The sequence below is a fragment of the Aythya ferina genome (assembly GCF_964211825.1).
Source record: "Aythya ferina genome assembly, chromosome: 2".
Classification (NCBI taxonomy): Eukaryota; Metazoa; Chordata; class Aves; order Anseriformes; family Anatidae; genus Aythya; species Aythya ferina.
The window spans coordinates 48,076,165-48,092,943 of NC_140297.1; the positions used below are offsets into that span (position 1 = coordinate 48,076,165).

The following is a 16,779-nucleotide window of genomic DNA, read 5'->3' on the forward strand; positions in this document are numbered from 1 at the left end:
TCCCACCAGTCCTTCTCTGTTCATGAACAGCAGGTCTAGCGGGGCACCCCTCCAGTAGGCTCAGTAACCAGCTGAGTCAGGAAGCTATCTTCCACACACTCCAAGAACCTCCTAGACTGCTTCCTCTGGGCTGTATTGTATTTCCAGCATGTATCACTTCATGAAAATAGTGCCACATAGTTTACAAACAAGATCCTGAGGAAGAAAGTATTTTTCAGCCATGTAGGGGCTTGAAAAAGACAGTCAGAGGAAGATATGCTTCTACTGTACTGTAGTGTTTGGAAGCACTACCTGTATCCAGAAATGAGTAGTATTTCACTTGGCCCATACAAATGAACCTAAGAATTGTGTAATGGAAAGGATGCCCCATTGGTTAACACCTGGCATGCTGGGAGTGAACTATCTACACTCACTTTTCTTCAAGCAAGAAAAGCATTGATGCTTTTCCACTGCCTTCTGATGTGTAGGTTCAGCAGACCTAATACATTATACCAAATATGTAAGCCATTTTGTATAAAATGAGGATGCTCTCTGAAGCAAAGTAGTATTTAACTGAGAAATACACCGAATACACTGCAAACCCTGAATTCATGTAGATTTTTATGAAATAATAACAGTACACCAATATTTAGATATGACAATATCCATTCAGGACAGGCAAAGCCCTATTTTGCAATTATTGCAATTTCTACCTTTTTGTTAGGGTTGTTGTTTTGACAAATCCTCATCTATAAAGTATTAACAATCAACTTTTCATTAGAAGTTACACCCTTCCATTAACTGGGCTATGCAAAGCATAAAAATTTAAATATTTGGTCCACTTTATCTCGTTTATGGTATGCTGTTCACAAAATAATTCCTAATAATGACTATGAATTAAAAAGACACCAAAGTACTTCCTTCCAAATTGAATGATCATGCACCATTAATTTTTAAAATCCAATCTATCATTCAGTCTATTTTAGAAAACAGATATTGAATTAGTAATTTGACATGCACAAGAAAATTCTCTTTACCAACTGTACTAATGAGAGCAAAAGAAAAATAAAATCATCCTTCAAATTTGCTTTTTTGGCTTAAGGCTTAAATTCCTTCAGATTCATGGCAGAATATTTTACAAAAAATGAAAACAGTTCTGAAGCCTTAAACTGAAAATAGTAGAGACAAACTAGCTCCCACTCAGACATCTAAATGAGGAAAGGTCACATGAATGATACTGATACTTCCTCACAGCTATTTACACCTGCACAGATAAAACACTCACAGCTTCCAACTCTCAACCTCAGTTATAAACACATAAAAAGCAAATTTGACTATAGTGTGATGAGAATTCATGTCTGTATGCACGCTCTTTACTTTTTCTGAGATAGTAAGTTATCCTAAGGTTATCTCCACAGAAAGAGTACGCAGTTAATAGAGTTGTAAATTTGTAATGTGAACTGCAATCCAAGGGCCCTCATGGCATTTTATTCACCCATATTCTTAGTTATTAATCTCTGTAATAGCTAAAAGTAAATATAGTACTAAACAATGCGTCTGCAAACACAGTGACATATAAGGAGAAAGAGGTCACATTTGAAAGTCTGTTTCAGGATAACAGAATAAGTGCCTTGTGTAAACAGTAAATTACAGCAGCTTGCAACAATGGCATATATCTTGCCAATTTCTTTTTACATTGGTTTTATCCACAAGGAACACCAATTCTCACTTACATATATCAATTTTCCCATTAGAAATATATGATTATACTATTAATAACGTGATCATGACTTAATATATTCAGGACACTCTACTTTAAGCAAGAATTTCATAAGATATTCTCAACAGATTTTTTAAAATCAAATGAGGAAGAATGCTTTGTGCTAAAATTTAACTTCTAGAGCAAACTCCTTCTCAGCTTTACAGGAGTACTCTGAGTAGACCTGCTTATGTTAGGCAGTATGAATACTGTCCTCCCTCCCTACTATTACCTATACCTCCACAATTCCACTTACAGATATGATTCACAACTACTAAGTCTCAGAACAGAGAAGCGAAGTAAAGGAGAAAAGGAAGAGCTTGAAGCCCTAATCACAAACAATGATAATCTGGAAAAAAAAATCTGGAACACTTACTGAGTCAAGTCCTGGCCACATTCTGCACACAAGCCTTTCATAACAACTGGATGGCTACATCCTTCCAGTTTCACCAAGACACCCCTGGGGAGAAAAAAAAAAACACAAGCATATTAATTCTACTGTTGATTTCAGACACTTAGATTACCGACTGGAAACTGAGAGTTCAAATAATTTTGGTTATGATTCAAATGCTGTCCCCCTAACATATGTGCTCTTGCCCCCTACAGAGAGGGGGGGGAAAAAAAATACAACACTAAATATTTGGTTTGAATTACTCAATTTACTACCTTTAAAAGTCACTAAAATATTTAGCGGTCAGTCTCTAACCTTAATTTAGCAAAGAAATTCAGTGCATTAACAAAACAAGCATTGCTTAAACAGCACAGAAACAGATTACATTCGGTTAGCCTCAGTTCCCATTAACATGTTACTGACTATCAAATATGGAAACTCTTCTGTTCTACACCAATTTTGTTGTAGTTTATCTTTTTGTGTCATGGCAGAAACATATTTCTTTAGACTTCTCAACAAAATATTTTAATTTTGTTATGCTTAAGCCTCAGGTTGTCACATTTTATGCAGACAGGCAAAATTACATTTTATTTTCTTCCAATGTCTAAAACAAACCAGAAATTAGAACTCAAAATGCTTCAGGTAAGTGTGATATTTACTATTCTAAACTGCTTAGAAAATAATAAATCTGCTTGTCAGTAAAATGATCCAACTGAAGTACTCTTTTGTTCAAATTTAGTTCTCAAAATTCAGTCTTGAAAACACCCATCATCTCTTCTCTCTCAAGTACCCGAATAGTCATCGAAAGAGACTCCTCCCATTTTCTTCAATACAGTTAAAGGAATTAATCTTTCAGACAGACTTTTAAGAAGAAAATAAAAAAAAAACAGGCAGATATAGTTCAGCCACCACAAAGTTTCCCCAACTCCAACACCATAGGCTGCAACGTCTAATTTTTCAGAAATACAAAAAAATAGTAGAAAAAAAATTAAGTTCTTTCATTCATAAGTTAGTTGTAGTGTTCTCTTAGATTTCAAATCTACACTACAATAAAAAGAACGCCGGGAAAGAAACTTCCACATTTGTTCAAGTCTCTCATTTATTGATTTGACTACTAGGCATTTGAGGATTCCAAGAAGAAATCCACTCTTCAGATGACGCATGTAGCTGCTTGCTTCCAGTACTTCACAAATTTCTTAGTGACCAAAAGTTTGATGAGATTACTTACTAACAGCAGTGCAGTTAATGCATACGCTGGGATTATTTTTGTCTTTGAAAGCGAAAGATAGATTCTGATCAGGCGTATTTAAATAAACATTTTCATAAATTACCATACTGCTAGTACTCTCATTTACAAAAGGGCAGCTTCAGTCCCTTTGCAATGGCAGTCATCAACTTCTTGCCAATTACACCTTCTCTTCCTCTGTAAGCATTTTACATTTTTTTTAAATAGAGTACGTATAGTATATCTAAATATTTATAAAACATAAAAGTATTATAGAAATCAAATATATAAACAAGCATAAATAAGGTCTATGTATTCTTAGATCTCAAACAGTAATGGACAGTTGATCTGCATAGGAACAGCACAAGAGACAAGCAATTTTTGTGGTCCTTAACTACTGGCAATTTGTTGTTTGTTTACTTAGATCCCCTCTCATCCCCCCAAGTTTATATTACTTCATCATTTGACTCATCCTTCTTTCTCCCCATTTTACAAACATCCCTGCCTTGCTCTCCTTTGCCTTGGTTCATCCCTAAGCTCCTTCTTCACCTACCCTCGGCTACCAGGTCACACTAATGAGCATGCCGGAATTGCTCATCTTTAACCTGCGTTCAGTGCATGAACCTGAAATTATACAGACACGTCAACAGCCAAAAACCACAAACTGAACCAAACCAAAACACAACAGAAGCCATGGGAATACGTGTAAAAACCTTACAATGACTGGAGTATTGGTGCTTACCCCAACTTCATTGGTTTTCAATAACTCAGGAAAAAAACCAAAAACTCTTGATGACACCTCAGAAAGCAAAAATGTCTTCAGATATTCTCTACCTGGCACATGAGGTAACATCACACTCCAAGCCTACTACCAGAGGGGCTGGTGTAACCCTCAACTGAGGTAAGAGTTAAATTAGGATATGCAAGAAATTCTGATCACAAGCTCGTGAACTTTTGATCTCAACAGAGCAGAGATTCTTATAAGAAAATGAGAGTTCTAAATTATTCATTGATATTTTTTCTAACTAGCATCTCTATAAATCGTCACATACTCAAACACACTGCTAAATAACAGTTCTGACCCTGCACATTTAAACGTGAGCAGAACACCTAATTTGCTGATGCTTGCTAGAGCCAAGAAGTCAGATAGCAAACCCTCCCTAATTCCATTTCCACTATAATGTTTAAGTCAAAGGACAGAGGAAGAACTCTGCCCTTGTGAACTTGTGAGCACTGTACAACTGAGATTGTCATGTTTCAAAGACAACTGCCAGGCCTCCACGTTCTTCTAAGGCTTAAGCACATCCAAATATTTTACCCATATAAACTTTAGCACATATGTTTTAAGTGTATTCTAAAAAAGCAGATTTAGTAAAAGTATACTGCATAAAAATAGCCACAGAACTCAAGAAAAATGGCTTTTGTGAATTTCAGAACTGAAGACATTCCCTTCACCATTGAAGTGATGGATTTTCAAAATATAATGACCAAGATCAAAGATGATTAACAGATAAAACTGGGGGGATGAATATGGAGGGGGGTAGATCATTGCAATATCCAAGTTGAAATAGGAAGGACTGCAACAGGACAGCAGTATGCACTGCTCACACTGATTCTTTTAAGTGAAAAAAATAAACCGTGAGTGAAGTAAAACTTGAATAAGTAAATAAGGAAACCTGCTTTAAGATCTTATTCACATTCTTTCCATTTATGCTTGTAAATAAGAAACAGACACTAGGTGTGCCATTATAGCAAAATTTTATTTTTGTTGCAACAATCACGATCAGGGACAACCATTAGTAAATGGCCTCAGGATGCACTGGATGACCTCAAGCCCATCACTGCTCTCCCAGCACTTCCACACTACTACATTTTGTCTGTTTCTAAAACAACCCTTTTAAGTGCATCTGCTTTTAATCAGAAGCATGAGGAAGAAAAACAAAAAAGCTTTCATGAAATCTGATATGAGCATTTGTTTTCATTAACAGCGGAAGTCAATGCCTTTGCTAATTGTAAAGCCTGGTCACTAGCATTGACTCAAAAACACAGCAGTCTGTAACAAACGCAATGGGAGCTACAGATCCAGGTAGGTTAATTTCAATGGGAGAGTTAGCACATAAGGTTCTTGCATCTGTTCTTTCATCAATTTGCTACTCCTCAGTTCAAACAGTTCACTAGATCACTGAAGCAAGCCCACTACAAAGAAAAAGCAACCCCCAAAGGTTTTATTTGCTTTGTGCTTTGTTGTTGTTTTACTTTTTTTTTTTCCTTTTTTCTTTTTTTCCCCCCAGCATGATCTTACACTTCCAGCAATGAAAACTGAAGGCAGTAATGTGGGGTGTGGAGGTGCCATCCAACACCAGCACAGGAAGGCTATGGCCATGACAGCTCTCCTAAGAAAAACTTATGAAGACCCGTACTTTAAGGGTCTGTCCACTTAGCATGATGTGGTAACAGATGGGTTATCCTAAGTTATTCAAAACCCCTCCAACTTGAGAGTAAGTTAGCCATGGCCTTTCATTATACCAGGGCACCCTTTTCACAGGCAACTGATCTAATGGCTTTCTGTCAAAGAAAGGTGATGCTTTGCTTCACCACACCCTTAAGTTTCCTCTTGAAAGCACATCCAGAAATGGCTACTTCACTAACCTGGGAGGTGGGAGACCAGTCAACCCTGTCCAGGTTTGCTGCTGAGTTTAGTATCAAAGCAGCCAACAGAGTAATCCAGCAAGGGCTGCTGATGGGGAAAAGATGCAAATATTTGTAAACAAACCAAAACACATGGATAAAATGCAGGCAGATTCAGCACCTCACTTCCTGAAACTGTCCCCTGACAGTGACCAGGCCACTGCTGTTAGCATTTACCTCCCCTGTTTGTTCAGGACTAGCTGGAACACCTTCATGCTCTGGAGACTGTGCTGTGCCTTTCACAAAGTCTTTTTTAAATGAACAAAGCACTGGCATAAAAAAAAAAAAAGAGGGCAATTTGTCAAGTGTGTAAGTGGGAAAACTGACAATTACAGGTCCTAAAGCTACCACCTTATACTTGCTTGTACTTCACTACCATCTATCAAAAGCCAAGGAATTTCTGAGTTTCCTTGGATCACTACAGTATGAAGAAATACCACAGGTGTCCCATACTCCTCGGTTGTCGCTATGTTGTCACTTCAAGCTGCTGTCCTCTATCTGATGCCATATGATTTTGCAATTAGTATCAGACGTAAAACTGTACTAATGCATCAAAAGAAGACTCCAATGAACAACTGATCAAACTCTTCCCCCACCCCACGCGCCATCCTGCAGCATGCTCAAGAAGTTATCAACAAATTGTGAGCAGGTAAAAATAGCAAATACACACCAGACTCATGATTATTAATACCAGGTATTACTCAATCATCCAGCTGATGTAGACCACATAGTAATACACAGTATTTTAGCTGTTGTAAGACTAAAGTGGCATGTAACTGAAGTCTCATTCAGCTTAAAGCCTGTTTCTACATTTTAATCCACTGAAATTTGTGAAAAACTGATGTTCTTGTTAGCTTACATCAGAACAGTGTTGAGTGGCATGTGGCTGCAGCACCTCAAAGAGCCCTCAAGCCCAACTCACTGTAACATCCAACCACAGCTTCCATTATATAGAACTCCAGTTTCATAGCAAGGATTTTTCAAGTATTTAATCACCTTGAAACAACCACAAAAGATTAATTCCATAGATACTTAACCATCAGATTTTATTTTTTAAACTCTTGAAAATATCTGCCAAGAAGCAAAGACCTTGAACAATCAATTAAAAATACCTTGGATGACAAGTACAGGGTTTTCTTGAACCACACATCGATTGACTTTCATGTAAGTTACAAGACAATGGTAAGTCACAGCTAAACTGCTGCAAAGCCAAGTGGCAACCATCCCAGACTTATCCCACCTCCAGTGCACAGGATGATCCCAGATTTTTTTCTGACACCTCTCCCCCTACTTTAGAAAGCTGCATCTATTAAAAGGAAACATTACATCATCCCCAAACTTTTGACTACTTTCTCCCTTCTCAAGAAGGCCACACTTAAGCTATCATGGTCCTTTCATCCATTATTCCCAAACAACAAACAAAATAGGAGAAAGCTTATTACGGGACGCAGAATCCTCAAGTCTATAAGCTTCCTCCTTTCCTTTTTTTTTGGATACTCTTTTATCTTGATACATCCTTCTGCACACACACACACCTATACAGGAAAATTTAATTACTCTTAACACCCTTAAAAAAGGTTTACAAACAAAACTGTCATGGGTTACATAGCACTGTTCAAGGCAAGGAGCAGCAGTTCCAAAGCTGGGAACACCCGTGTGCCTTACTATGCTGTAGGGATAACCAACAGCATCATGGAAGTGCCAAATTCTGACAAATACTCCAAAACCAGAGTGCAACAGTTTAAAAGGGTATTCAGCATAAAAAGGGAAAAATACTATATATATCTACAGATATGTTACCTAGAAGGTTAAGTTCCCTTCCTGTTTTAAAAATGCCTTCTTTGGCTAGGACCACTCATCCACTCCCTCTCCTGAGAACGGTAATTCATGTAGTTTACTTCGCTAACCTCGGACCAAGAAGTTTTGCCTTACACACCAGCTGAATGCTACAAGTTTTTGGATGCAACTTTTAAACAAGGAAGCACTACAATGCAAACACGTGCATTATTCAGTTCTACTCTGCATGTCTGATGCCACTATTGTATTCGACTGCATTTCTCAAAGCACTTGCAGGAAGGCAAGAAAAAACAGTTTGTTTTTTTAAGATTAGGAGCAAAATAATACCTTGTCAGTATCCCATCTGTCCTTTAACTTTAAAAAGCATACTAAGAAAAACATTTTCACACATCTATAAGAAGAAATCTATGTGGTATACTGCAAGCTTTTTACACAGTGTGTGTAAAGAGAAAGAGTCCTTCTGGATGCAGACAATGCTGATGAATGACATCTTGTACAAGTCAACCAACATCAGCCAAGTTATCCTAGACTTGTTATTTCAATAACATCAGATGACTAAAGTAAAAGCCCCTTCCCATTGCACTTGTATTACGTTAAAGATTAGTCATTGGGAGCAATGCCCAATTAACCAAGTGTTTGAATCCTACCCAAAGGTGGTCTGATGGGGGGGGGGTGGGAGGGGGGAGGAGAGGCTCAGCCCATTGACTGATCCCAAAGTCAGAAGGTATCTTTCGCAATGGTATTTTCCCTTACACAATAGTATCTTCCCTAACATCCTCTCTCCCTTAAGAGATGAAAAAATGATATAAATTCTATCAGGTGGAGCTTGAATGACTCTAGCCATACATACCCTTGTTATGAATGGTGTGAAATTTTCTCGCTTTGCTTTTAAAGGTATAGACTAGAAAAACTTAAAGCACAAGCTCAGTGAGGCGTAGTTACACCTTGGAGGCGGGTAGCCTTTGGGATAGAGGTATGTTTTGGTGCTATAATGGGCGAAGTTCACCAAAAGGACAGCATTTTGTCAAAAACATGACAGGCCGTTGGCCCAAGATAGCAAGTATGCAGCTTATCAGTTCTGATGGACCTTCAAGTTCCCATCTTATCACAGAGCCTGGCTGTGGTGTCTCCACTCCACTCCACCCTCTGTATAGTTCCTCTGAGAGTCAGCACACCAAGCACCCCCGGTGTGGGCAACATCTAAGGTTGGAAACCTAGGGAGCTTCCAAGAAATGCAGCTATACTCCACCCCAAAAGCTTCTTGAATGCTGTAGCTTTTCTTTAGAAATTAAATTTACATTCACATTTTAAGTCACCTCTGGCAATTATTCCACAACTGGAAAGATCACAAAAGCCTTCACTCTTGGTTTTGAAGGTATGTTGGTTTTATTTCTTTAATGTTTTCTTCTCACCCTCTGTCTTTCTTTCCTTCCCTGCCCGCCCCCCCCTTCTTTTTAATAGGGCCAGTGATGAAGAAAGCATCAGAAAAGATACAGTGTGCTCTCACGCATTTCACTCAGGCTAATTCCTTCTCACCAAAAGGCTACTCTAAGGTCAACAGAAGTAGTTTCTACTAACTGGAAAGAGTTCATCTTTTTGGATAACAAGCACTTCTTCATTAGATACGTGAATATAGGTTCTGGATAAAACACATCATTGTTGAGTATCATTTCACCATACTAGGCGATACAGCAAGACATTCTCACCCCAAGTTTCATAGTAGAAGTTACACACACAGTACTTAACTGCTCCACACCAACAAAGTGATCGCCTTTCTACTTTCCAACAAACTTTGCAGACCAGAAAATGTCTCCTGTTAGCAAGAATATCCTTTCACTACTGTCCAATGGTGAGACTTCCAATTCCGTAGGTCTGGGATCAGCAAAACAATACCTGAACAGAATGTGCAATCAAGATCCTTCAACTGTAACCTGTAACACAATACCACTTGCTTTTCAGGAAGTTCTACTATGCTCCCCTATACGTTAAGGCATCCTCTCCATATTTAAACTACTCACATGTGCTAGAAGACATTAAAAACTAACATTTTTAACTACACAAAACAAAGAACACTTCTCATAAAAATATTTTATTGACAACTTGCTATGAATTATCTTTCATTCTTCCGAAAAAGAGATCCCATAATGAAAGGCTGGTAGTTCTTTTCCTGAACTTTCAGGCTATGAAGTCCCAGCTGGAAATATTTATGTACACTTTCGGTAGTGTTTAAGAATTTGCAATACCATCAACCCATATTTATTTTTATTTATGGACTTCAAATCTTGGTTTATCAAATTAGCTAAGAAGAGTCTTCCACTGGGTAATACTGACTTAAAAAGATCTGAAAGGCTAGGGTCCCTGCTAGGGTCAGACCTTAGGTTAACACCAAACGCACAGTCATCGTTTTATCTTCAGGACACTATTTGTCTTGTAATTAAGAAAGAAACAACATGTAGGCTTGCCTTTGAAAAGACCCTGGTTTTCTGAACAAATATGGTATTGAAGCAAAGCTCAAAAATACAGCTAAGAAACTACCTAGACAGCAGTTGAATAGAAATCCACTGCAGCCCAGGAAAAAGCAAAACAGATTTCCAGCACAGACACCTACAAACACATAGTATTTAAAAGAAAAGAGCTACATTCATCTTATAGATCTACACTGAAATGCATAAAATAGTCCAATGAGCTATGTCACTCTGCTGACCCACAGGATTCTGCCTGTGCTCACACACACTGGCAAAGTCCTTGCACCCAACGAAGATGACCAACTTGTAGTGAGAACTCTGAGAACAGACATTTCCCTGGTCTGGGAGAAACCCTATAAGCATAAAAGCAACGTGTTACTAAAGACCATCATATGAAATGCAGTATGGGACATATACAACCTCAATAACATTATTTCTTGATTTCAAAGTATTATTAAACCCCTTAAGGACTGCAATGGCTTTTACAAAACCAGTTTGATGTGACCTAAATGCTGGTTACTGCTTGAAAAGCTAATTCTGCCCTCCCTTTCCCCACACTACACTCCTACAGCAGTTACTGAGCTAAATGAGGGTACTGATGAGTACAGATCATTTAGGAGGCTGGGTTGGAAGGCTGAAAAGCAAGAAGGGAGGGCAAGCCAGCTTCAGCTACATGATTTCCAACACACAATTCGGTGCAAACTGGAGGCACACAGAAATGTGAGCATGCCTACCAGCCACCTCCCCCATCAGCCAGAAAAAATCCTGAAACTACGGCCGAAGAAAGTCATGCTGAGGAGAACTACACGCACAACACCACTATAACCACACGGTGCATTGTCCTGCCTCTCTCCTGGTGACTTCTGCGCCTGAGGTCCAATTCCAACCAAACATCACTGAGCAGGTCGATTCGCTGAGATAACAAAGGTCCTACAAATTTTGTGAAAATAGATGGTAACAAAACAATAAGAAAAAACCTCAACCTTCCTGCAGGACCCTCCCATGGCATTCGCTATAACGTGAGCTCCTATCTTGTTGGATACCAGAGAACTAGGAATAGAAGAAAGTAAGGAAGCCCCTGGCTTTGAGCTTGGACCTTTTTCAATATCAGTTTCAGCCAAACTCCAGACGGATGCATTAAAAGCAGCTTCCCTAATATCAGCACTCACAGTATAAGAAAGAAATAAAGGATGCACAGAACACAGGTGGCAAAGAATGCATACCATAACTTACTATAAAAAATTGAATGAATCCAAATATAGAAAGGAACTAAGTAAATATAGTAAATAAGTTAAGTATTATTCAACCGTACTGAGTAACGAGATTTTCTTCAGGCTCTAATAAGCTCATTAGATATTTGACAGGATATTGTGAAAAAATTTGCATCTGACCAAAACAGCAAATTATTTTTCTTATAGTTTGTTACAAGTCCCATAACTTCAAAAAGTATAATTCATCTGTATTTTCCTCCTCTTGAAGGCTGCAAAATTAAAGGTATTGAGGTCCAGGGTTACAAGTCCTTCTCATCTTGTGTGGTAAATGAAGTCCTGAGGCTTTGTAACATTAGATAACCAAAGGAAGATTTTCTTAGATTAAAAACTATAGATTATTGTGCTGTTACTTGGCCTTTTTTTTTTTTTTTTTTTTTTTTTTTTTTTAAATAAGAGAACACATTCCCACCTCTTTCCTACTATCTTCTCCAAAAAGATAAAACCTTGGCTTGATCAGAATCCACATGCATTTAACCATGACTTTGATACTCTCATATACTTATTTGTAAAAGAACACATTTTACCTACTAGGGGGTATACAGCAAGACAGAAGAATGTCCAATTTAAATGTACTGCTAATAAATCTTTTGGAAGATTCTGTTAATATAAACCATGCAAGAGAATTTCAGCAGTCCATCCCATCATTAGGGTCTGAAAGGGGTCAAGTGTTTCACACTACAAACATTTACACAAATACATAAAATATTGACCCAGCCCAGAATTGTGACGTGCCAGTGGCAGCTCCAAACTGGTTAACTTTGACGGGTAACTAGCACTAACTATACACAGAGCAGTGCAACACTTTTTGGCATTTTATTTGTTGCTTCTGCCACTGGTGTAAATTATGCTTTGTTAACATCAAAGACCTTCCATTAACTGCTTGCTGTCATGTTATTTACAGTCCTCCAACAGGTCATACTTGGTCTCTCAAGCCCTGCCTTGGCATTTGATGCACACCTAGCTATGCTTGTATAAGCACCAGCCACCTCCTGCCTGCCTCAGGCTGTCGGTGTCACCCTGCACCATCCCCTTTCTCTGTGATGACACCTCTTTGCACGCCAATATATTAGACTGGATCAAGGACTAGAGCCTGCTGAAAAACTGATGAAGAAGCTTCCTCTTAAGTTCAAGAGATCAGTCATTTTAACTATTTTTTCCAACACAGTGCACACTAGGAACACTCAGAGAGGATGACACAGACTGAAGAGGACTGCTAAAGCCACGACCTATTCCAACAAGTAGCAAACCAAGTAACAAAAAAAATTAAGTGCTATACGTGGTGTGCTCTTTTCACATGCCTAAAGATTTTATCTTGTGCCTGACAGGTTAAAAAAAACACAAACCAAACATTAGAAATGCATCTTCTTAAGAGAACTGTGCTGTAAAACAATTATTTTCATAAATAAAGATGGCTAAACCGACATGGTAAGAACTTAGTCATGTTATTTATCCTCAAATAAAAAAAGATTTAATCAATTTACATTTTCATGCTCTAAATAAAAGTAAAAACATTTGGACTAGAAAGAGTCCTACAGCATTTAAGTGTCCTACAGCATTTAAGTGACTGGCAAATATTTGCACATATGGTTTGCAGAGAATTCAGGGCTAAAGTGGCCAGACCCAATTGTTTGAAAGCAGCAAACAGCACCTGCGAAGCCAGAGAGCTTGGATTGGAAAGGACAAAAAAGCGTATCCTCTGGAAATAACAAAAAAGTTTCAGCTATGTTGCCTACCTTAATCACTATAGTACTTTAATAACAAACAACCTTAATATACATCTAAATATTGCTGATAGTTTTATGTTATCATTTCCATTCCACAAAATGACAAGTCACAGGCAAGAAATCAAATATGCACCAAACAAAACCTTTTAAGTTACTGAACAAAAGCAGTGATGTCTCCAATTGTTGACCAGCTCTACTCCCTTCAGGTCACGCTTTTTCCACCTCTTCAATTGAAGTTTTATTTTATATTTACTCAGTAGCTAACATTACAGCATGTAATAAAGAAATAATGCTGAAAGCTCAGACTTCCAGAAGAGTAAAGGCTGACAATAGCCAATACTAAAACCTAACTTTTATCGGTTTCAGAAACAAGCAATTTTGGAAACCTGGAACGACAGTACTAAAGAACAGTAATTTATTATCTAACTGTTTCAAAAGGAAGCACTTGCTAATTACAGTCAAGTGAATCAAGAGCGAACAAACCAACATAAGCAGCGCACAAAAATCAGTGCATTCAAGTCCTGAAGTTTACATTGCACAAAGCTAAACCTAAAGAGCTGCTGTATCAGACCCACGTATTTTAAATCATTCATATTAACCATCTTCTTGGTCCAATTTTCCCCCCTCAAGCGCTTAGCTAACGTAACAAACACACAAGACAACTTTATCTCCCCCTCCACTCAGCATTATCAAGACGAATTTCATCACACATGCACTGCTTGAAAATCCTGGTCTGCATTTTTCCAGATGCTTTTATTCTGACCTAGCATTTACGGCACCTTTGTGCTAAACTGAAGGTTGAAAGATCATCCATCTCACGGCAGATGTGGTAGCTGAGCACTGATGCAGCAAAACGGGAAAGCCACAGCCTTACCTCAGAAAGAATAAAGCTCTCTGTAGCAAGCAAAATGCAGCCTACCACAACATTGTAGGGGTTGGAAGGGACCTCAAGAGATCACCGGGTCCAAACCCGTTGCTAAAGCACCTTCCCTAGAGCAGGCTGCCCAGGTAAGCGTCCACATGGGTGTTGAATATCTCCAGAGAAGGAGACTCCACAACCTCTGATAAGAAAACAATTGCTTTTTCCTGGCCCTTTGAAAAAGCACAGAGGTTTAGCATGGAGGAATTATTTTTCAATTGGTAGAGTTTGGGTTTGGGTGCAGCCACCCACCAACCAGAGACCTGCAGTAAAACAAAACAGCTTGCTGCCATAAAACAGAGGAAGTGCAGGCTTCTGATGGCTTCCTGTTGAGGAAAAACATAAATAAACGTGCTTGAAGCGCGGGGCAGCAACCCACCAGCCCGATTCCACCTAGAGGTGCGCTAACAGCGGTGCCCGGCAGCCCTGCCCGCCCCCTTCCCCCCTGCCCCGTCCCCCGTCCCCCAGGGGCCGCCGGCACTCACCCGGGCGCGACGACCTGCCCGGGCCTGGCGCACAGCTCCCTCACCACGCCGGGCCGCTCGGCTTTCAGCTTGCGCTCGGCCGCGGCCCGCTGCGGCCTGGGGCTGCCGGCGGCGGTGGCGGTGGCTGTGGCGGCGGTGGCACCGGGCGGGGCAGCGGGCCGCGGGGCGGGCGGCAGCGGGGCGCAGAGCGCCAGCACCGAGCCGATCTGCACGGCCGCCCCCACCGACACCTTCCACTCCAGCAGCCGCAGCGGCCGCGGGCCCGGGGCGCGGATCTCCGTCACCAGCCCCGCCGGGCCCTCCGCGCCTCCGCCACCGCCGGCCGCGGCCTCCTCCCCGCCGCCGCCCTCCATCCTCGCGGTTGCTATGGCAACGCCGCGCCCGGCGGGGGAGCCGCGGCCGCCCCGACACACACCGGCGGCGCCGACACGCAGCGAGGTCGCGGCCGCCGTGCGCAGGCGCGGGGTGAACCCCGCCGGGCTTAAAGGCACCGCCGCGCCGCGCTGCCCGTGCCCGCCCCTTCCTGCCACGGCCCCCCCCCCCCGCCTCGTTTGCAACACGCTTCCGGCCTACATGTCCCAGCGTGCACCTGTGGGCTGCGGGGTTTTTGTTGAGGGGCGGGGTGCGCGGGGCATGATGGGGGTTGTAGTCCTCCTGCCTCAGGGCGAGGGGGAATATGGCGTCCCAGCCGTGCAGTGCTCAGTGTTCTAGGGAGTTACAAGAAAACTTGAGCACAGGAAACTCAGCGCAGAATAAGGCCACACACTGAACACTGGAGTTAAAACTGAACGCTGGATATCACAGAATCACGGAATTTCTAGGTTGGAAGAGACCTCAAGATCATCGAGTCCAACCTCTGACCTAACGCTAGCAGTCCCCACTAAACCATATCCCTAAGCTCTACATCTAAGCGTCTTTTGAAGACTTCCAGGGATGGTGACTCCACCACTTCCCTGGGCAGCCTGTTCCAATGCCTCTCAGTAAAGAAGTTCTTCCTAACATCCAACCTAAAACTCCCCTGGCACAACTTAAGCCCATTCCCCCTCGTCCTTTTTGCTTGGACTAGTAGCCTTAGAGCCTTAGTTCTGCTGTTTCCTAATTCCTCAACTTCTAAATAATACTATTTTAATGTTGTCACGTGCATGCAGTAAAGCTACCTCATAAAAGATGAGCTGCTTCCTTTTTGCCTACCACTCCTTCCTCTACAAGACCAAACAATTCTTACTGGGGAGTCTGGTAGTCTCTACAACCTATGTTGTTTCTATTTTCTACTTCTTAATCTAAAATAAAAATAATCAGCCCTGAAGAAACGTATCATTGTCCTTTTGCACATGAAAACTGGCATCTATACCACCACCGGTGACCGCTGATGAGGCCAGTGGCAGTCACTAGAGCTCACCTGGGAGCTCCACCTGGAAGTGCTGCCTTGCAGCATTTCTCCTTGGCTCTCACCTGGCCAATGTTTTAGCTTGCATCCAGGCTTTTTCCTTTTGGGGGGTGGATTGTTAATGTCCTGCTCAGGGGCAGCAGGCTGAGGTCTGCTGCCATGTTAAAAGTGATGCCCAATTCATCGTTAAAAGTCTGGTCGCGTTCAGGGTACTGAACTATCACAATTATGGGTGCACAAATAACAATACAACCTCAGTCTTGTCACGTTCCATGAATTAGCACGGCCACACATAAAGAGTTTGGTCATGTTCAATGAGAACTACCATGGCTAGATTAACGAGTAGTGCAATTTATTGAAGAAACAGCTACACAGGTGCTTTGGATTGCCAGTGATAAATTCACCATTTGCAAAGCACGTGAAAATACCTAGAGTATGAGTAACACAGCCTGGCTACAAACGCATTAAAAAATACGAAGTGAGTCTATAGAGATTTCTAAGTTTGTAGGGGAGGTCCTTGGCATAACCAAGTGCTCAAATCTTACCCAAAGGTCTCCTGATAGGGGTGGGGAAGAGAGGCTCAACCCATCAACTGATCCCAGAAGTCAGAAGGTATCTTTCACAAGGGTATCTTCCCTAACATCCTCTCTCCCTTAAGCTAATTTATATCACTTTTCATCTGTCAGGTG

At 40.8% G+C, this 16,779-nt stretch overlaps 1 protein-coding gene across 1 annotated transcript in view; it reads right to left on the bottom strand.

The window, feature by feature from the left end:
- The window catches only part of CTDP1 (CTD phosphatase subunit 1), an 87,699-nt gene extending 72,543 nt beyond the window's left edge, over nucleotides 1–15,156 (bottom strand). Inside the window, exons 1-2 of the mRNA XM_084508918.1 lie at nucleotides 14,704–15,156; nucleotides 2,115–2,198 (exon numbers count right to left, since the gene is read on the bottom strand). Coding sequence (XP_084365044.1) covers nucleotides 2,115–2,198; nucleotides 14,704–15,056 — 437 coding nt within the window. The 5' untranslated portion in view covers nucleotides 15,057–15,156. The remainder of the gene's footprint in view (nucleotides 1–2,114; nucleotides 2,199–14,703) is intronic.
- Nucleotides 15,157–16,779: the final 1,623 nt, after the last annotated feature.